Below are 21,329 nucleotides of genomic sequence, written 5' to 3'. Positions count from 1 at the left end.
AGTGGGGTGACAGCCGGCGAATGTCCTGCGGCCAGGATGCCAGCCAGCCCAATCCAATCCGATCCAATGGAAACTGACACCCGTGTGCGGTGCATTTAAATGCTGAAATACTTTTGTGCATCCGGCGGCGACATGATATGGGCCCTATCGAAAAAAGTCCCCGTCTCCCTTTTTATTTGCAGAAATAATATTTTCCCTTTTGATCAGCGGGAGGGAAGGAGGGCGGAAAAGCGGCGTTGTGCCGGCAATTTTCATCATATTTTTTCCTGTGTTGTTTCTCACTCGACAAATTGAACAAATTAGCAGGAAGCCGGAGGAGGGTTGATCTCTGGCCAGCGGGTGGCATCTGCATATGTCCTTGTCCGCTGGGCGGGGAGTGTCGCAAATTTGTTTACACTTCTGACACTTTTTCGGATTCGGACTCTGTCGCCCTTTAAAATGGGCTAGCATAAATGGCTGTTGCCAGTGGAGTACTTATCCCATAAATTATAACTTAGGCGATAAGAAACTGGCATTCGAGATATGCTAAAAAGCTATGATTCAATTAAAACTGATAAAACGCTAAACCAGTCTCCATTAAGCGCAACCTATTTAAAACATAAAGTGTTACAAATAAATATATAGCTCCAAGCGCGATTTTTATACCCTTGCTGAGGGTATTATAATTTAGTCAGAGGTTTGTGACATTTCCAATATTTTAAGTGTAAAAAAAACAAATTTTTAAGCGACAAACTGCTGTTAAACTTGTGTTATTTTAGTATATTGCATTTTTTGAAAATCTGTATAGACATAAGTTATAATGGCGAGGGTATATGAACTTTGTCTTGCCGAATCGAGCCTCTCTTTTTATTTTTTTTAGCTTTAAAGGCCAAGCGTGGTGCTTATCGAGAATTATTTTGAACTTGGCGGACTTCGCAATGAAAAAACAGATGTGAGTGGATGGATGTTATCCATTACGGAAAAAGAGCATCGTAGCGGGCTCATCATCATTAACACAAGCATTCGACGACCGCCGTCCCCCGAGAGTTGAGAGCCGTGTATCTGTCAGATACAATATCGAATTACAGTGCGCCGAGCGAACGTGGAAACTCACAGATGCGACTGCAGTTTGAAATCTGAATACGTATCGAGTGGCTTAGTCGAGGATCCTTGGGAGTACCAATTGCACTTGCCTGGCGATGACTTCATCCCTGGGACACCGGAGCCATCATCACTTCGGGGCCAGCCTGCATTTTTATGGCCAGCTAATTGACTTTCTCGGAAGCATCCTGCCCCATCCGACTCGCTTGGGTTACAATGTTTTCAAAATATCCTGACAGGACACATAAATTCACAGGCTCTCCCCCATTTGCATATGTCCTACGCGTTTCCCCCAAGATGCCATTGCAGTTGAGATCTCAAGCTGAAAATAGCAATCCTGACCAATGCGAGGCACAGAGCCAACCACCCACTTTGGGGCAATTAAAAATTCCACTCGCGTTCTGTCAATAAATCAAAGTGTCTCCCATCTTGGCCGCTCGATTCCCATTTTCCCGGCTTTTTGCCAACAAAGTTAGCTCTTCTTTGGCCTCTTCTTTGTCCTTTTGTTTTGCCAGCAACGCGAAATTTTCATTTAATGAAAAGCTACGCATCATCAAATGTTCGCACATGACATCGGGACACCTCCGGGAAGGATTTTCGATGGGCTCCATTGGCAACTCAAGCACGTAGCGCCAACGAAGTGCATAATTGGTCATTCATATTCGGTGGGCGGAGGGGTCGCGACTTGGCGGTGTCCTTCGATTGGGCGGAGATTTGTTTTTTAAGCAGGACGGGACAGCCTCAGATTTCGGAACTCAATGCCAGGAAAGAAAAAGATAAAAGTTGCCAGATTGCCTTCTACAATAATGGCAATTTTCAGACAGATTTTTAGTGACTTCTGTGAGTGTAGGTTACACTTATCAAGTTTATAGCAGAAATATATTAAAAATAATCACATATAATAAAAATAAAAAATTTACTTTTGATAAAAAAGGACCAATATAACAATTAAATTTTTAAAAATGCTAACGTGTTTCTTTAAATTAATTACAATAAAGTATTAACATAACTAAATAAAAAAAAAACAACTAATAAATGAATAAAACTATTGATAATTAGTGTAAGAATAAAATTAAATTAAAAGCAATTACAGCTTAAAAATAATAAAATTTTTTGTAATTCTACTTTTTTCCTTTAAGCCAATCTGTTACAATAAACTATTTTTTTATTAATTGCCTAACAAAGAACATTGTAGAGTTTTTTAAACCAGATGAAAGTTATCTCTTAACTTTTAACCCTAACTTCGCGTCTTATCCGGCGCATCTGAGGCACAGAAAATTGAAATAAATTCCCAGTATCTTTATCGAAAATGTGAAAGTGGCTCGTATTTATGGGTTTTCGCGGCACCCGGCGATTAACTGTAAATTTGCGAAGCAGCAACAGTGCGAACAACAAATTGTGGCATTATCTTTGCATCGCCAAACAGCACACAAATTTAATGATGAACTCAAGAGGACATAAATCGCTTTGCCAGGCTGCCTTGGACCAGGCCAGGACCACCCAAGCCACCACCCAAGCATCCAGTTTTTCCGCTGATATTATCTTGCGATGGCGTGAACAGGCCGTGAGGAGCCGAGAGCGTTTTTGGCGCACGCCAAGCGAGAACTTGCCACCTGAAGGAGCTCAGGTGGGTGGGTGAGTTGGCGAGTGGGCGGCATTTGCCGGGGGCCAACTTGTCTCTAATTTTTCACTAACGATAATATTCAAAATTTTCAACTTTATTGTCGCATAAACCCAATGACTATGGGGCAATGACAAGCGCAAGCCAAGGGAAAGCTGGAGCCAAAGTGCTGGGGGTGGGAGGCCTGAAAATAATGCGAAAACTTACTTTCGCGCCATTTCTATGCCTCTTGGCATTTTCTCCACCGACAAATACTCGAAATACGCAGTACAAAGCGAGAGCGTCACGAAAACATGGCCGTCGACAAGGATGAAGTCACCATCTTGGGCTTCTATTGTTGCTTGGGCTTTATTTATTTATGCTCTTTCTCGGCTTAACGCTCCACGCTTGGCAGGACCAAGGATTCCTAGATTTCGCTGGCCCGTGCCCCATCCCAATCCCCTTGGTTTATCTGAAGTTCATGGCTTTTTTTCCCAACATCTTCCTTTTGCTGTGGCTCCCCTTGTATTGTAATAGACCTTCGCGCAGGGGGTGAAGTTTTCGGGCTGCGTGCCGTCTGCAGGATGCGATTATCCTTTTGGCCGGAAGAGAACTTGTTGAAAACACTTTCACTTGGTGCGTGGAGAGGCTTTCTCTGCTCTCGCCCAAAAAGAACGGAGAGCGAGAGTGAAAGTGAGTGAAAGATACTTTTGAGTGGATCTTAGGGATACGAGTGAGCTTTTCACGGCCCAAGTTCATTTCGCGCTTGTTGTGCTGCGTGTTTTTGTATATGATAGCTATATATATATAAATGTTTTTGGGGTTGCTTTGGGACCAAAAGTCATGCCGTTGGGACCGGGGAAATACCTTCCGAATGTTCTTGTTGTTTTTGCTTGGGGGTGGCTTGTTGTTCTTGGGATTTCTTCATCTCTAAACTGATTATTTTGGTACCAAGCACAAAAACACACACACATATCGAGGTTAGATATCAGACAACGATAAAAGTAGCTGGCATCAGACGCAGATAGAATGGCCACAAAAAAAAAGATACAAATGTATCTGAGACGACGACGTGAGTGTGTACGTGGGCGACCTTATCCCTTTGCTCTCCGCTGAACCATCAAATTATCGACCTCATTGAAATGCCCGAATTATGCCAACTATTTCCGCATGTGTGTGTGGGCCGGAGTGTGTTGACTGTCAGTTAACGCTTTTAATGCCATTAATTATGCAGCAGGGGTAAATGGCCGAGGAAATGGCTAACAGAATCGCACAGACAAACACCAACTAATAGATGAGTTCATCCCAAGATGATGTGCCCGAGACAAAGACAATGTGGATATAGATGGGTATTTGGGATCTGTGCATTTTTAATCCATATGCCATTTCAATTATGCACATTAGACGGGCTCTGCCTAATTCATTGGGTTAACCTCAGGGAATGGATTCGGCTATTTAAAGGGTTATTTGAGTTATCCATCCTTTCCTACCAGTTACCAGTGATTTAGAAAGGGCTTAATAGTTGGTACCCATTTAGATTTTCTATTTTCCAATATTTCAATGGCAAAACTTTCTAGCTAGCACTCGAATTCACCTATTTATGATTTAATAAACGGAATTTCCCTGGAGCAAACCTAAATTCAGCCTGCCAAAAATGCGAGTGCCAATTTAAAGTGGGAAAAAGTGCAAAGCGTTGGAAATTTGCATTAATAATTCAATTTCAATAGACAGTCTACTACAAATATGCAAATGTGCCTAGCCCAGGAGTTCTTTGAAATGCAAAATTCGATTCGAAATTTCCCGCTTTCCGTTTGATTTACGATGTGCAAATCAAATGCACTTCGCACACCTCAAATTCCAACTCAAACTCAATTGTTTCCACTTCAAAGATAATCGTTAGAGTCTATGAAAATTATATCTCCAATGGATGGGTTTCTTTTTTCAAGGGGAGAAATGGCTGCGATAAAAAGGGAGAAATATGCGCTGCTCCTCATATCTTTATCGATAATTAACTGTTATGGTCTCTCACACTCCGGCTGTCTGAACGAAATGTCTGCCCAATATTTCATGGGCGTACTGTCGATTGCTGACCGCAAATGCCGTCAAAATCGTCTCTTTTTTCACATTTTGTGTTTCTGCGTCGCTTTGAATATTTGAGCAGGCCAACTGGCAGCCAGGACTCCTTGTTTCCCCCTGAATAACCACCTACCCATGCCACGGGACACACGACAATCAGCCCGTCCAGGTGGCTGGAATGCATTTAGAAAATTAAAAACTGTAGCCAACAACTAGCAGCAGTTTTGTCATCATTTTTAGCGCGAGTGCGATTATCAAGGCATGCAATGAATAGCCCAAACAGTTGCTCACCTCACGCAGCACAAACGGGGTTCAGAAATGGAGAATGCCAAGGATACTAGGGGATATTACTTATAGAATATCTTAATTTTTATAAATATATTGTTTACTTGCACTACCAAATTTATCTCTTTTTTATATAATATTATGTGTTTGCAATTTTTGATGAACTTTTTTTTGGCGCCCCCGGAGTGGCGGTCGTAATGCTGCGTTGTTCAAGACCTTATATTATTATACAAGGGACATGTTGTTATATAGTATCATGTATTTTAATGCTTGGAATATTTTTTTTTTAGGAATACGCCTCTTTGACCGCGTCTGTATAACTCTTCGCTCCGTGTTTTTGCATATTGGACACCACAAAATGTCAATTCTATTTGCTGCGGGCGAAAAAAGGGGGCTGGGCAGTTTGAGGGTAGTTGGCACTTAGTTTATTTGGCGCTGCGGTGGACAAAACGCTGGCAAATATAGAAAATTGAAATAAAGCGAAGAAAACGCCAATGACGTAGATAAATGCAAGAGTGGCAAATTTTCGATTGTTAGCCTGAGAGCTTTTCCACCCACACTAGGTTTTCTCGTTTTCCCGTGTTTTGTTTTCAGCTTTTGTTACAACGCTTTCGGTGTTCGAGTGGTGGTGCAGACACTCTTTTCTGATTGCCCCACAATTTACCCAAATTAAAAAGTCGAACGCGCCTCGGTTGTCACGCGATAACGATTTTAATGACCGCCGCCGATAACGATGCCAATTGCATGCCTGTCAGTATAATTCAAGTCATTACGCATACGCCAGATGTGAATCAGGAAATGATATCCCAACAAAAATATATAAAAAAATGGAGCACACACAAGGCGAAGTACGCGAAATAAACTTAAGATCGGTGGAAATGTGTGACAAAAACGTGGAACATGTCGCAGAACCAACAACACGAATACCTCGCCAACAACCAGGACAAGAACAACGACCACCGCCGAAGTGAGCTTTAAATTCACTTAATTATGGAACACACACGAAGTGCATGCCAACAAACTGGGAAAAGGGCAGAGACAAAATGCGTGGCAATCGATGCGGAGACAATGCGAGTGTCCAGTGTCCAGAGTCCTCGCAAATCATAAATAAAAAAGGGGTCCCCAGAAAGAGAGAGCACCACTGCAACCGAGACTGAGCCGGCGACTAAGCCCTCATCACCTGCACCAGGTAATTGCAAATCCCAAGGATCTATTCCACTGTGGAGCAAGCATAACATTTGTGGGCCTTAAGACCTTAAGTTTTATTTAACATAAAATTAGAGGAAACTTTTTTGTTCAGCATCACTACTAATACAATAAGGCCAAAAACCTTCATAGAAAAAGGCAGTGACTCAAATCAATTTCATGATTATACTGAGAATGTGGGAGATATTACATCCTAAATATATTTAGAAATAGTAATATTCAGTGTTTTTATGGTCTACTCGTAATATGGTTTTTTGTTCCCTTTTCGCCACCCCTTGTCCCACTGTGCGCCAGCTCATTGTGTGCACAATTTCGGCATCTCCAAAGCCTCCTCTTGTGGCCAACTGCAGATCGCTTGCATGAATAACAGAAATTCATCAATAAAACATGTGCAGATCGCCGGCGAATGCGGCTAGTGACCAGTGGCCAGTGGATAGTGGGTTCTGGATAGTGGCCAGCTCTCACGGCACACGTCCGAACGTCAGTATCTGGCCAAAAGAGAGAGATACCTGGTAGTTGGTGGCTGGTGACTCTGGGTCCGCACTGGTGTTGTTGTGCTGTTGCTGTTGTCATATCGTATCAGTTTTTGGCTTTCGTCAGCCACTTGGAAATGCAAGTCGCTGGATTCCCTGGATCTCTGAGACCCCCGCATCCAGCGATTCGGAATTTTCAATCAGTTCCAATTGTTGCGCGCCGCTGACAAAGTTTCGCTTGGATCGGCGGTGGGTTTATGTTGGCCTGAGTGGCAAAATGCGTTGGACCCCCGGGCAAGTTAGCGCTTTAGCTGGGGCCCCAGCTCCAGCTCCACCTCCTCCTCCACTGGCCAAGGCGAAATTTAGTTGCGAACAGATAGATTATCCCGGGGTCTTTGTCTTCCCGCCGGCGGCATGATCTACTGGCATATCAATGAGCGGGCTGGATGGGATGGCCACCGACTGATCCATGCCGCCTTTTAAGCTGATTGGAGATGGTAGCTGGTAGCCGGAGGCCAGGAGTGTTTTCATCTGGTGATTGATATGCGCCCGAGTCGCAGGAATGGAATGCAATGCCGACAAAAGTTACAGCCCGCCTGACAAATGCGACATGTGGCCAGGGAGCTGGCGGGGATCACAGGTGTGAGCGTGTCACGATAGCTCAATAGAAGTGCATTGGTGGAGGGTTCCTGTAGAGGTAGTGATTTAAAGTCAAGAAAATGAACCACTCAAAAAGGTATTTCTTTTTAACATGGAAATTTAGATATGAAAAGGAATTGATTTTTTTACATAAAATATCTGATTCTTCATTTGTATGTTCCTATTAAAAAATAGTTTATATCTTTATTAAGAAGGAACTTCTTATGTTATTTGTGTTAAACAGATAAAAGGAAATGTCATAGAAGTTTTCTAATTAATAACGAAAACAATGATTAATACTTATTGAACAACTCAAAGGGAAAACTCTTTTGGGTTTACACAATAGACATGTCTAAAAAGTTGTTTGTGGTTGAAACCGCAAAGTACTATAATTAAAGGTAGTATTAGGCATCTAATATCAATGTATCAAAATATATTTTCATGTTTTTCGAATGTATTATAAGCAGGGCAACCCATAGCCTGGACTTGGTAACTCCCCTTCTCACGGCGCCATCTCTAGATGGGATTAACCAATGCAACGTGTGAGCCGGGGGCTTGCCATCCTAGCTAACAAGGCAGCTAGATAGAGGAGAAATGAATTAATAATCGTAAATATCGGGCGCAAAGTGTCGCGCCCGGGCACGTGGGGCAGAAAAAGAGATGCCACATATCTGCGGATCCTCCGCTGAGGATCGGCAAAGTGTAACTGTTATTCCAACGGATGACATTCTGGAGCAACAACAACGCGCAGAGCAATTTTAACAAGATCATAAATGTGCAGCGGGCGATCTGTGATCTTTACCGAGGTCCAGATCGAGTTTTTTCAGCCTTCTCGATCGGTGGCTGTGTGGCAAGAACTGGCTGGTTGGCTGGCCTGTGTTTTTGTGGCCACTTCGGTACCGATTTTCGCCCGGCCATTTCCTAATTTGCAAGCTCAGGTGGGGGAGCCAGAAGAGGCAATCAATTAAATTTAATTATGACACCAATTATGGCCTGATTGTCAGTCGACTGGCTGCCTGCCAACCGGTCGCAGACACTTTGGCTGCCCACTTTAATAATAGAATCATTAAGCGGAGCCCGGAGAGCTCTCGGTTCGCAGAAAACCAGCATTGTGGGCTGTCCTACAAATGGCCATTGCATCTGCAATTGGAATTGGCATACGCGGAGTCCACATAGGCAAATACTTGGGGACACCCTTCGCCGGAGGTCCGGCGATCGGGCTTACGGGGAATCACACAGAGCGCTGATTATCATCTGCATAAGGTGTGCCTCAATTTAATGGGGCCTGGGGATTACAAAATTGCTTAACAACTCAATGAGTTTGGCGAGGGCGATGGCAGCTGGAGATGCCCAAGAAAGGTTTGCTAAAAATGCTGGAGTCAGTGGAGCTGGTTACCAGAGGGTATTGAAGGGAAATGGTCGTTTACAATCATTGTAGTTAGAAAATTCAATGAACATAGGTACTTTAAGTATGGACAAAATATCCTAGGTATTTTCATGAAGTTCACTGTTTACGAAGGGTTCTTAGGTGTTTATACTCAACTTTTCCAAAGTAATTAAGCATTTTAAGTGCTTTACTAGAACAGATCTCTGTTTAAAATCCCCAGAAATATCTAAGATATATGCTATTCAAGAAGGGTTAATTTTATGCACATTTTGTATCCTCCTTGAAACACTCACCCTACTCCCCTCGCCGCATGTTTCCACAATAATTCGTTTTGCATTTTGGGTTTTCCCTAATTTCCTGCACTCAAATAATATTTCCGAAGCCAATTAGGGCGGACACACTCCCGAGGCCGCGGGAGAAGGGGGCGTGGCTGCCGCAAGGATGTGCACACAATTAACATAATTCGCCTGACACGCGACAGTCGACGGTTGGCATTTGGCGGTTGGGGATTCCCCGGCAGGCAAGTGGCTCTGCAAGGGAGATAGAGGTCGGGTCGGATTGCCGCGAACTCGTCTCAATTTACAATTTATGAAAATAGAATTGCCGCTGCCATTTTGATGAATTTTGTTTGTCTCTCGATGGACTCGCTGCCTCCCAACTGCAGCCTCTGTTTCATGTCAGCTGCTTTCCATCGGGTGAAGGGAATAGGGCCCCCACTTTCGAGCTCTTTGCATGTCTGCCGCATCGTGTTTTATATTGCAGTTGATAATAATGCCAATAAATCAACGATACGCATACACCAGCCGCAGAGCGGAGCGGAGCAGAACAGAGCAGGCTGACAAAATAAAAAGCCAGCGACGATGATGAAAAGCAGCTTAAAATGTCATCTTTTGTGTGGCGGAGCAACAGGACGAGGTCCTGGACGGGGATGGGCATGTCCGTGTGGTCGTGGAAGAGGAGAATGAACCATGGCTACTTACCGATCAATAATGACGGGGTCCGATGGCGTCTCGTTGCGGTTACCACAGCTCTTCTTATCACAGCAGCGGCTGAAAGATGCAAACAACTTCGTTAGAACTCATACAAACAGCTGGATTGTAACTTAAAAAAAGAATTTTATTTTAGGATTTTTTGCAATATGTTAGTTAACCAGGGCGTATACTTAACATGATTAAATAAAAGTTTCGGTTTCAGCTCTGTTCTTGGAAAAATCTTAAAGAGATCTGAAATCTTATTCGTAAAAGCACCAGCTATTTGTAACGTAACCTTCAAAAAACGGATCAAATCTATGTTAAACCGTAATTAAATATTTAGCTGAGGATTTTATTTTATCAAAACCAGATCTTATATTTACCAAACCTGATATTTTTATAAAAAGGCAGTTGTAGATTGACAAATATATGAGGATATCTTAAATTTTGTATAACATTTCCACCTAATATGTCTTTATTTGCTATAGATCTTATATGAACATATTTTTACCTAGATATGTACTTTAAGTTACTGTCTCTCATCACACATTATATTTCGCTCTAGTTCTTCTCAACTTTAAACTACTGCCCCTCCGTGGAAAGTATCTCATAAGTGTGCCCATTTTTTGGGGCTCAGACATCTGTCATTGCTCTGCACTTATCCGCTATCTGCATCTGTATACGCACTCATATATCTATATCGAGTTCAATGGCTGCGTAATTCTTGGACTGCACAGCCCCTGGGCTAGATGAAAAAAAGGCATGGGCGGGGGTGGTGAGCTTACGGGGGCGTACTGGGTGGTTGAGGGTCATCTGGGGGTGGTATTTTTGGCTTGGACCCGGCTTTTGGCTTTTGGGTCTTCGCTGGGCATATATAACATAAACATGGATGGCTGAAACGGGCGCAAAGCCAAAACGATAAAGAAGACGTCGTGGTCCTGGCTCTGCCACCCCCTGCCCGCCGCCCACTACCCCTCTCTTTCCAATGGGGGAGTCTGCAACCCCCGCGTGTAGGTGGGAGAGTGTGTGTCTGTGTGCGTTGTCCCCTTGTTTTTGATAATGCTACGCAAACATAAAAACTGGGTGCCAATCCGAAATAATAAAAGATGGCCGGCCAGCAACAACAACCAGGCTCTAAGGCAGGGCAGGCGGCTAAGGGGGTGCCAGGGGGTGGCCGGGGGTTTTGCCGGCTAAAGCTGTGTAATTTTTTTTTTGTTGTTCGGCTTTCTCTTGGCTTTTTTTCTGCCGTTCTGTGCCGTTTTTATTTTCTACGCAACCTTCAACTGTCAGAAAGCTGCTAGAAGGGTGAACAGCAGCCCATGGGTGGCGGTGAGTGGTGGTTGGGGGTTGGGGGCGGGTGTGGGTGGTAGTCAACCATTTATACGTTTCAGCTCGCGTGCGTTTGAGCGTGAAAATAAAACGAAGGACACTCTCCGCTCTGCCGGACGGAGCTTAAAAATCAACAAAATTAAAGCAGTCCCCCAGTTTCTTTGCAGGGGAAAAGCATAAGAAAATCGTAAGAAAATCCAGGGAAAATCACGGAAAAAACAAGAGGCGAAACAAATGAGAACTCAGGTCTCTATAATTTGAGTGGCTTTGGCCAGAGGTTGGGATGAGTCGGAAAAAAATAAAGGCAAGTTAAAGAAGCTCCAGGGAACCGGTTTCCGAATGCCCGCGGGACCTGAGATTTCGATTCGCAAATCAGTAACAAAAAGGTGTGGATTGCAGTGGGAAAATACCTGGGGCTAATAGAATGGAATAGTAGCGATAAGCACTCACCTGCACATCACCTCGTGCGTTAGGAGCACCCGACACATTTCGGGATTCTTGTCCTGACCCTCATATATGATGGCCTGAAATGGGAGATAATGATGGGGAATCAATATTTAGGTATATTTCTATTTTCCTAATAAAAAGTATAATATTTGTAAGTTAAGTTCTGATAATATTTTGGTAGTCTTTAAAAATTTAAGAACTTCCAATACAAAAAAAAGATACAAATTGGAGAAAACTAGAGGTGAGTTCCTTTGTTTTGGTATAGGCAAATAGATTCCAATCTCATTGATTCACCTGCCCTTACCACCTGCATGAACCCCACCCGACCCCGTTATTGACCCTCTGCCATCGACACCCGACTTGAGCCCGCCCCCCGCTCTGTTGACCCCCTATCAAGAATCATTTTGGGCTAAGACAAACACACATAAATGCTAATTACAGAGCCCCGAAAACTCGGGCCAGCAAATCGACATATGGGACACAATGCAAATATTGACAATGTCCACAATTTTTACCTCTGCATGAATAATATGCGAGGGGTATGGCCATCGAAGGGGCGTTTTGTGCGAGTCTAGTATTTGTGTTTGCCCAGTGAAAACGCCACTCGAACTGTCTGTTTGTTGTCGTTTTTTTTTGTGATGTGGTGGAAGTGAAGTGAGGCGTGTTTTCGAGGGGAGGTGGTGCTCTGTCCATAGAATCATGCCATGTGGAAGGAACAGCAACCGCAAGTGCAGCGTTAGACAATCTGCTGCAATTTCCGCCAGTCTCTAGCAGTTCCAGGCAAACAGATAGACAAAGGGATGGGCTGGTGGGTTGGCATACAAAAAGGCGCATAGTTCTCTAATTTAAAAATGATTAAAGCGGGTGTCCTGTTCACCGGCCCACCAAACCGTAATCCAACACTCATCCGGCGAATTAGTTGGCAAAAACACGGCATATGCGAGGGGTGAAGGCCTCGTTCCTAGCCGAGGGGTGAGAGGATCATTCATCAACTGCCGGAGATACACGCAAAAGTAATAACAATAACCGAGTGAGGAAGCCAGAAACCTGAGCGGTGTTCATCCACCAAAAAGTAAAAACAAAAAAAGCCAGGAGGAATCCCGCCACTTGCCGTCAAGGACGAGTGCTTCCTCTGACGTCTCCGGCATATGTGCATTTGTATCTGTATCCTAGAGGATGATGAGCCCTGGGCCCAGAGCACATAGCCCAGAAGCTGTGCCCAACCAGATAGATAATCAGAAATTAATTTTAATGCAACCAGCAGTAGTCCTCCAGAATCCAACCCCCTGTATCTACATATATTGCGACGCCCCCTGCTGTTTTTGGCATTAGCTGGGCACATGTAAAATTATGATCATCCCCTATTATCCCGTTTGTCAGGTTAATAATTCCCCCGACCCCCTGGCGAAACCTGTAAAGGATCAGACAGCTCTCTATGGCCCGGCTCAATGTCCAATATGTGCGGGATAGCCCGGAGAAGCATTACGGCCACCGAACTTTTTCCGGACGGAGTGAAGCTAATTATAGGCCGGACAAGGATGGGATGTCCTTTTTATCCCACTCCCGGGTAATGGATTTTCAATGTTTGCCGACATAGGACATAAAGTTGGCTTCGATTTTTTATGCCACAACTTGTTATTGTCACCTGTTTACTTTGGAATTTGGGACGTCATATTTGGGATATGTAATACAAACGAAGTTTGTCCAAGGCGGTGAAAGGGTCATGTCCCAAATTTCTAGATCCCAATGTTGTTATACTGTTTTCCAACTATTTTGCATCACACAACGTTCACACTAAACTAAAATCCAGGAAGGACAACCTACTAACCAAAACTAAGTTTCCCACTCAAAAAAGAGCACCCGCCTAAAGAGGGTACAAACAGGAATCATCATCCATCATCCTTGCGGTGGGATGCAGGAACAAACAATTAGTTTGTATCTCGCTCTCCATGTTTTTGTGGCCGAAAGCGAGGAGCTGGGAGCTCGGAAATCAGAGGCTAAATGGCTCATCTAATAAAAAAACGGCAAACTAAACGAAAGCCACTAAAACTGGAGTAAAAGCGTTTAAACTACGATTTATCAACAGGACAAAGAACAGGAGTCGGCAGCTGGACAACAAAAACGAGCAAGAAAATATGTGCAAAAAAAGCGAGTGATGAAGTGATGACAGGACAGGCAGAAAAAGGACTCCACCGGGGGAGGGGCAGAAGGGCGTGCAAACAGGATGAGCCCGGACAGCCTTTAAATTTTAAACGATTTTCCATCAAACTCCGGCGAAGAGTCGATTTTTTTGCAGCATTTTTGCAAATTGTTATTATCGCTTTTGCAATAAAATGAATCGACACTCGCTGCATTATTCACGCACTTGAATGCTGCATGTTGCATGTTGCATATACTGCATATTTAACGTGCCAAATAAAAATCTCGCCAAACAAGATAAATTATCGCGGACAAAAGAGCGACTGTGAAAAAAGGTTTTTGTGAAAGGGCAACAATAAAACAAAAATAACCGAATAAAAAACCTATGGAGGGTTGCTCTTAATTTATTAAAGCTTCATTTATCAGGGCAACGCATAAATTGCCCAGGAAGAAGAAAGGACGACAAAATAAAGGTTACCGTTGCAAGGACTCGTGCAGCCTCTGTCCGCATTTCGCATATTTGTGCATTTTGCCAGGGGAAAAGGGGGAGAGAAACCTTTTTGCCTGTCCCTTCGCTGGTATTTGCATATTTTTAGGGACACAGGATAACAATGTAAAAGCCAACTTCTTGAAAAATGGCAAATATAAGCAAACAAAAGAGGGAACTTCCTAAAATACGTCATATGTTTGCTTATTTTTTACTAATTGAAATGTTATAAATTATTATTTTTGAAGTTAATGTAATAATCGACATTCTAATAAATTAAATTGATTGTTAATTTAATAATTAAATTATTTTCTCTAAATATATCAGAGATTTTACAAAATACCTAAACGATAAAAAAGTATTAAAAGAGCAATTGGTAAAATTGGTTTTATTATTATTTGAACATTTTAGGTTTAGTTAAAAAAGATTCAATTTAAATTTTAAGTACAAAAAAATACGATTACTCAGATGTTGTACCCTAAAAGTGGCTAATTTGCCAGCAGTTCCACCCACGTCAGGTATAAAGAGTTAAGAACATATTCACCCAAATACCGTGGCGCATCTTGCACACCTTTTTAAAACCGAAGGCCCCCCAAGGGAGCGGAAGGAATTTCAAAGAGAAGCCCCCACATGCATTTCACATTTCGCATAATGAGGGCGATATCATTTTTTGCGCCTGCCCTCTCTGTCTCTCGCTCTCTGCCCGTCTCTTTCCTTTCGACCGCAGAAATGCACTTGCCGTGAAAGCATTTTTAATCGCATTGCGTGCGAAAGGGAGAGCAGGCGTGGGGAGCGTGCGAGCGGGACGGACAGACAGACAGGGCGCACATGCAAATGTGGAGATTTCATTTCGCGCAATCTGTTGAATTTATTGAGCGGCCGGCGGCGCCAACGACAACAACAATAACAATTTGCCATTAAGCGCGCTTGCACAATTTGTTAATAATCGAAAATGATTCTCTCTCTCGGCCTTTTAAGTGTTGACATACAAATTAATTTTATCGCTTAATTAACACGCGCAGACAACACCGAGTGTGTGTGAGTGAGAGGGTTATAGGGTACTTAAAAACACTTCTTTTTTAACCGGTTGCGTTTGGAAAACGGGTAACCGGTAACCGGCAGATCCTCGCCATTAGGTTTGGACTTTAGGCCCTCCCTCCACCACTCTGGGCCTTAGTTATCTCAGTGCATTAATCGCCTGTTATCTTCCCTTTCCCTCTGACAAGCTATCGCCATCTCTTTTCGGTTTAGAATTTCGCTGCGCTTTTGTGCGTGTGCTTGTGCGTTTTAATCGCGATAAGCGCAATTTTGGCAAAACACAAAAACCAGGGGGAGAAAGGATTTCCCCATTGTTTTATGCCGGACCCGTAGCACCGCAGCACTCCATGTGTATCTGATTCGCTGATGATGATGAAATATGATCGCCGAAATGAGGCGATTTTCCGTGGTTCCGTCGTTAGCTCAAATTGCGATTGCGACGCCTCCGGTTCGAACTGTTTTCCACCGTTATCTGATCGAATGTAATTATGATTATGACCATGATTTGCTGCATTTGCTGCCGCCCAAAAAAGGGGTGGTGTTGCAAGGGTTGTCCGCGTTAGTTGCGTTGTCCTGCCACGTGGATGCCAGTTGCTGACAATTGTCCTGCCTCCCTGGCATCCTGCCAGCTACGATTGCCTGCGCTCGCGTCCTTTGGCTGAGACAATTTCGCCTTAATCGCATTCGGCCCGCCACAGTTCCGAGTTTCAAGTTTCCCAATACAATGCCATAATGCCATTCCGTACACCCCCACCCACTCAGATAACACTCGCTTATCCCCGCCTTACCTGTTACGCAATCCGATAACAAAAGCGACACGCGACAAACGTAATGTAAATTTCAAAATACGGCAGCCAAAGACAAAAAACCAGAGGAGGAAGCCAAACCCACCTAATCCGATCAAATGATTGTTCTTTTCCCAGCTTGCGACACTTTTCAAACGGAGCAAAAAACTCGTATTGCTGTGGGATTTCCTCAGGTTAGGGGTAGGTCCATTAAAAATACATCGCCAGCCAAGCGGAAACGGGCAATCGAGAAGTACCCGAGAGGACGATATGAACTTACTATTCTATTTAACAGATTCCAAATTATAAAGTATCCCATTCTTAAACAATCATATTGTTGGCTAACATTGGGAATTCCTATATATTTAAAGATTGTTCGTAATATCCTAGGAATTTGACGATTGAATCCTACAGATAATGTACAGTAAAACCAGTATTTAAAATAAGAAATTCAATAGTTCTTTATTCTACTTGTTTATAATTGTTCGTAATATCCTAGGAATTTGACGATTGGATCCTATAGATAATGGACAGTAAAACCAGTCCTTAAAATAAGAAATTAAATAGTTCTTTATTCTACCTGTTTACAAAATCAATGGTTTTTATGCCATACCCTGGAATGTCTCTAACTTAGAGGAAATGAAAACATAGAACGCAACTGACAGGAAATTATTTTTAAAAATGACGCAATTTATGTTATTAACAATCATTGTTTCCCCTCGCAGTAGCCTGCGAAATTCTTAGTTTTATAATCACCATTTTTTTTTGCATATTTTCAGATATAACTTAAAAAGTTTGTGTTGAAATGTATAATAATTCAACCATCAAGTGGATGAATTAATTGCTAAACATATTTGAGCAATTTTACATTTAGTTGCCCCTATGGGAACGTGCAGCACTTAGCCCGAAGAGTCTACGTTTTCCTTGAAGACCCATTAAATTGGTGTTAATTACTTTTTTATATTATTAAAATAGCCCTCTATGGCCCTATTCAGTTTTCGATAAGGTTTTATTGCATAAAAGTTGCCATAAATAATATCAAGTGCGATTTCTTATCATCAGTTCCATAAGTTTAATAGAAAATTTCCAATGAGACCTTAGTATTTCGTCAATTTTGGTGTTCAGTTTGAAAAAATTCAATTAGCGAAAATTATTATATTTCCTTGTAGGCCCATTAAATTGGTGCTAATTACTTTTTCATATTATGAAAAAAGCTCTCTATGGCCCCATTCATTTTTCGATAAGGTTTAATAGCTTAAAAGTTGCCATAAATAAAAACCGTGTGCGAGTTCTTATCAACAATAAGTTTTTGAAAACCTTAGTTTTTCGTCAAAGTCGTGTGCTATCTTTGGAAAAATCAATTGGCGGCGGGTCAAATGTTTTTGCGATTAAATTGCATTCGTACAAATGAATTTGTCACCATAAAGCAGGAAGAAAGGGGCGATGTCGCTGCTGTCGATAATTTGTGGATAAATTTATGGCGAGCTCGTTTCTGATGCGAACGGGCTAAATGGGCAAGAAACGCCCACAAAAAGGAGAGAAATCGAGAAGCTGAGAAATCGAGGAACGAGGGGGTTAATGGCGAAGCCATCGAAAGGAGAGGAGATCGGACCAGGGTCTATAAAAATTTGTCACTCGAGAAATTAATTGCCCTTGAAGGGGAATAAAGGAAGAGCGACGTCGGCGGAGGGCATTAGGCCCACAAAAGCGGACATATGGTGCACCAGGAGCGAGGACCAGGAGGTCCTGACAAAATGCCCCAGGACTTGCACGCACCCACAACAAAGCGCATTAACAATGTTCGATCCCCGTGCGATTCTCTCGGTTTTCCCGCTTTTCTCGCCTTCTCCTCGTTAGCCCCGGTCACACCCCTTTTCCAGGCGGAAAAGAGCAAGAAAAGTCGTGCGAATGAAATGCCCGCTTGACGACTCAATTTATTGGCCAAAGGACACACCAGGACACACTTAATTAGCCGTGACAATCAATTTCGAATGCAACTTATGCTCGAATCAGCAAAACAAACATCGGGCTCGGAAAAATGCACGGAAGCAGTCGGGTGGAAGGAATTAGTTTTTCATAGCCTGGTTAACTTCGGCCTTAGCCGGCAGTGAAAAGCGGGGAAATCGGAAAGTTCTTAATTTATTTAAGTGGCAGTCGCAAGATGAATTGCAAATTCTTAAGTGGTTTCGAGGGCATAACGGAAATCACTTAACTCATTAAATACTTCCTTGTAAAAGATACTTTTGGGATTGCAAAAAGGAATATGTATGATATGTTTTACAGAACTATTAAGAAAGGAATGTAAACAAGGTTCTTGTAATGAATGTAAAAATTTGGATGATATGAGGAAGAAGATGTTAAAGATTATGATTATAAAAGGATTCCCAAAATATTCCATTAATCATTGTAATATTAATCAGACTCACCTGCTTGGTCACCGAATCGATGAGGCGCACGAATATGTCCTGCTCCTGGCGAGCTCCTAGAAATAATAAAAGTGATATTTAGTATAGTAAAACCCTATCAATATTTCCACTCACCATTGGCGTAGAGCAACTGCAGCCTGTACTGGATGCCATTGTTCGTCTTGGTGGCATCCGACTCCGAGTCCTTCTCGATGAACCCGATGAAGGCCGTCCGCTCGATCTCGATGGGCTGGCCAGCCCGATCGTACAAGGCGATCACGAAGTGGAAGAAGTTCGACTTGCGCAAATTGCTGGGCGGCTGCTTCTCGAAGTGGGCGCGGCCGATGCCCAAGCTGCAATGGAGAAATTACGAAAGTACGTGTATTAGTTGGGACAGTAATTATGCCATTAGTTGGGTAAACATAGACCGGGCCTAAAGAGCCGCTAATTGTCAGCGAGAGTCTTGTTTAGTGGCCGGTTCTCCGGCCCGAATTAGGGACGGCAACTCAATTACGCTGGAGAGAGAGTGACATTCGGGCAGCAGCTCTGATGTGGCGACTATCATTAAAAGCGCATAAGCAACATCAACGTGACACAATAATCCTGATGTATGACAGTCCTTGTCCGCCCCTCCTACACTCGAAATAATTCCTTCCCCGTATGCGTTCGCTGTATGTGGGCCAAGCGGACTTTGGGCAATTATCACGGGACACGTGGACGACCGAGCAGCAGACGCAGGAATAAAGGCTTGTCCTTGCCCCACCCCCGAGTCCGTATGCTAAATGTCAGAAGTAAGGGGGTAGCCCCTTACTTCACCTTTAGCCTGCTGTCAGCGAGCAATTACCGGACAATGTCTAGCTATAAGGACTAAGGTAAGGTTCACCCTCTTTTTCTGTATGCATAACGAACAATTTAATTTAGAAAATGCTGATTTTATCAGATTTTTTGTATTTGCGTTATTCTCCTGCACTATTTATGTGCTGCTCCTGCTTGCACAGGCAATGTCAAGGAGCCGTGCTCGGCGTGTCCTCGGAAAGCTCGGGGGTCCTGCAATTATATACACATTTGCCAAAGGATAATGCCGGACATTCGGAGAGCACAGCCATCAGCTAATGATAGAGCCACCCCACTCCAATCGAAAGTGCAATCGAATTGCGTCCTAGTTAATAAATAAGTACTTGAACGGACACCCAGTGGATTCGCTGGACAATTTTATCAGTAGGTCCTTTGGATTTGCTTTTGTGGCTTTCATCGGTTTTGATTGCCTTTCAACAGTTGATGAGTGATGCGGCATAGCTTTTCATCGAAGGGTGGTGTTTTAAGTCAGTTTAATTTGTGGAGATTACAAATCTACTTGGTGTGGCTAAAAAATGATGTTTTATTAAAATGTAGCTAAATTTCGCTTGGAGAAGTTATACTCTACTCATAGGGATATTTTAAACTAAAAATATTTTGAAATATAATTTTACAGAGTTTACGTAATCATAAGAACTAAGGAAGTTTAGCAGGTTTGCTAGGTATATTTTAAAATATTTTTCTTAGATGATACTAATCCTCCATATGAGGAGCTTTAAGTCCTCTGAGTAAGAGTTGTATTCTTTTCGTAGGTATATTTTAAAATACCCATATTTTCTTAATTTCCCCTTAATATCTTTAACGAGTTCTAGCTACTACTAAGGGATTATAACAACATGATGTGCTTATGGATAATGTCCTCTGCGGACTTCAAGTGAATCTGAATACGAATTTCAGAGGGACAAACACACTTTGCGGTGCTAAAGTTGATTCACCCACAAGCTGATATCAAATTAAGAGGCAGCCCTGCTTTTTCGGGGAAAAGCGGAAGTTCGATGCGATTTGCACGGGAAAAGCAGTCACCTTTGGGGCCGGAATGTGGGGTGGTGCTGGTGCCTGTACGACATATAAATGCCAGACATGTTACATTCTGGTGAAAGGTTATTGTTATGGCCATGGAGTGGCGTCGAGGCGAGTGTTCGAAAAGTGAGCAGCGAAATAATGCCGAGTACATTCTGGCAAATAAAAAACTTCCACCCAAGCCCGCTTTTCTTTCTTCCTTTTTTATTGTTGACTTTTCAACTCGACTGGCTGGAAATTGTGGAAAATCGTTCTGCGGCAGTTTGCCAGCTCACTTTGTTTGCACTTGCCGCCAATTTGCGAGAGAGGAGCAGCTAAAAAAGTCCAACAAGGAGGATAGAGAGCATTTTTGTGGCCGTTTTGCTGTTGATTTTATTATGCCAACATTTAATTGTCGCAAATCGATGCCCAGGTGGCCGTCAGAAAAAGCCGAAAGATGGGCATGGACCTACCTATTCGTGGTCACGTTTAGTCTATTTCTGGCCAGGCACGTGAAAAGCAGCTTTCCACACATGCGAGTCCTTTAAAAAGGCGACTTTATTAGTGGCGGAGAATATCCTGGCGATATTGTTTAAGGACACTTTGCGGGCATTTGTTGCAATCTATAGCTGGAGCTGCTTTCCTTCTACTGCTTCTCCCTGGACAATCTTTGTTGAAATAAATTTTCGAATATTTCTCTGATTTACGAGCAGCAACAAGGAGTACAACACAATTGCGTGTGGTTTATGCACTTTGTTTTTAGTACAACATTGTTTCTGCTGTTCCAGTTAGATGGGCCGACGATAAGTGTTTAAATAAATGGCTTGCCACAAACATATTGAACAATTATCGGAAACGAGGAGATTTATTTGTCGCAAAAGTTGCCTACAATATAATAATAAATCCCGAAATTCAAATTGCACTCACAAAAGTTTGAATTACTCTTTGTGGTGGTGTGTTTGCGGGGATGGGATGTAATGACTCTTGAGATTTGAGCGAAGATAATAGACATTTGATAATGAAGTTTAAAAAGTATTTAGAACAATATGCATTTAAAATTTTTTAACATATTGAGGATTTTAAAGTGCTCTATCCTCAAAGAAGGCTAAAATAAACTATTATAATGAC

At 42.7% G+C, this 21,329-nt stretch overlaps 1 protein-coding gene across 6 annotated transcripts in view; it reads right to left on the bottom strand.

Moving 5' to 3' along the window:
- The window catches only part of LOC108022870 (transcription factor collier), a 28,111-nt gene that overhangs the window by 4,463 nt on the left and 2,319 nt on the right, over positions 1-21,329 (bottom strand). For all 6 annotated transcript variants that reach the window (XR_006367667.2, XR_006367665.2, XR_007764047.1 and 3 more), the window contains exons 2-5: positions 18,483-18,700; positions 18,369-18,424; positions 11,497-11,570; positions 9,727-9,795 (exon numbers count right to left, since the gene is read on the bottom strand). Coding sequence is in view for 3 of the 6 variants with exons in the window: in XM_017092058.3 (XP_016947547.1) it covers positions 9,727-9,795; positions 11,497-11,570; positions 18,369-18,424; positions 18,483-18,700 (417 nt within the window). In the remaining 3 variants the exon portion in view is untranslated. The remainder of the gene's footprint in view (positions 1-9,726; positions 9,796-11,496; positions 11,571-18,368; positions 18,425-18,482; positions 18,701-21,329) is intronic.

Source organism: Drosophila biarmipes, chromosome 2R (assembly GCF_025231255.1).
Source record: "Drosophila biarmipes strain raj3 chromosome 2R, RU_DBia_V1.1, whole genome shotgun sequence".
In the NCBI taxonomy this organism is placed as follows: Eukaryota; Metazoa; Arthropoda; class Insecta; order Diptera; family Drosophilidae; genus Drosophila; species Drosophila biarmipes.
This window is presented reverse-complemented; position numbering and strand designations above follow the sequence as displayed.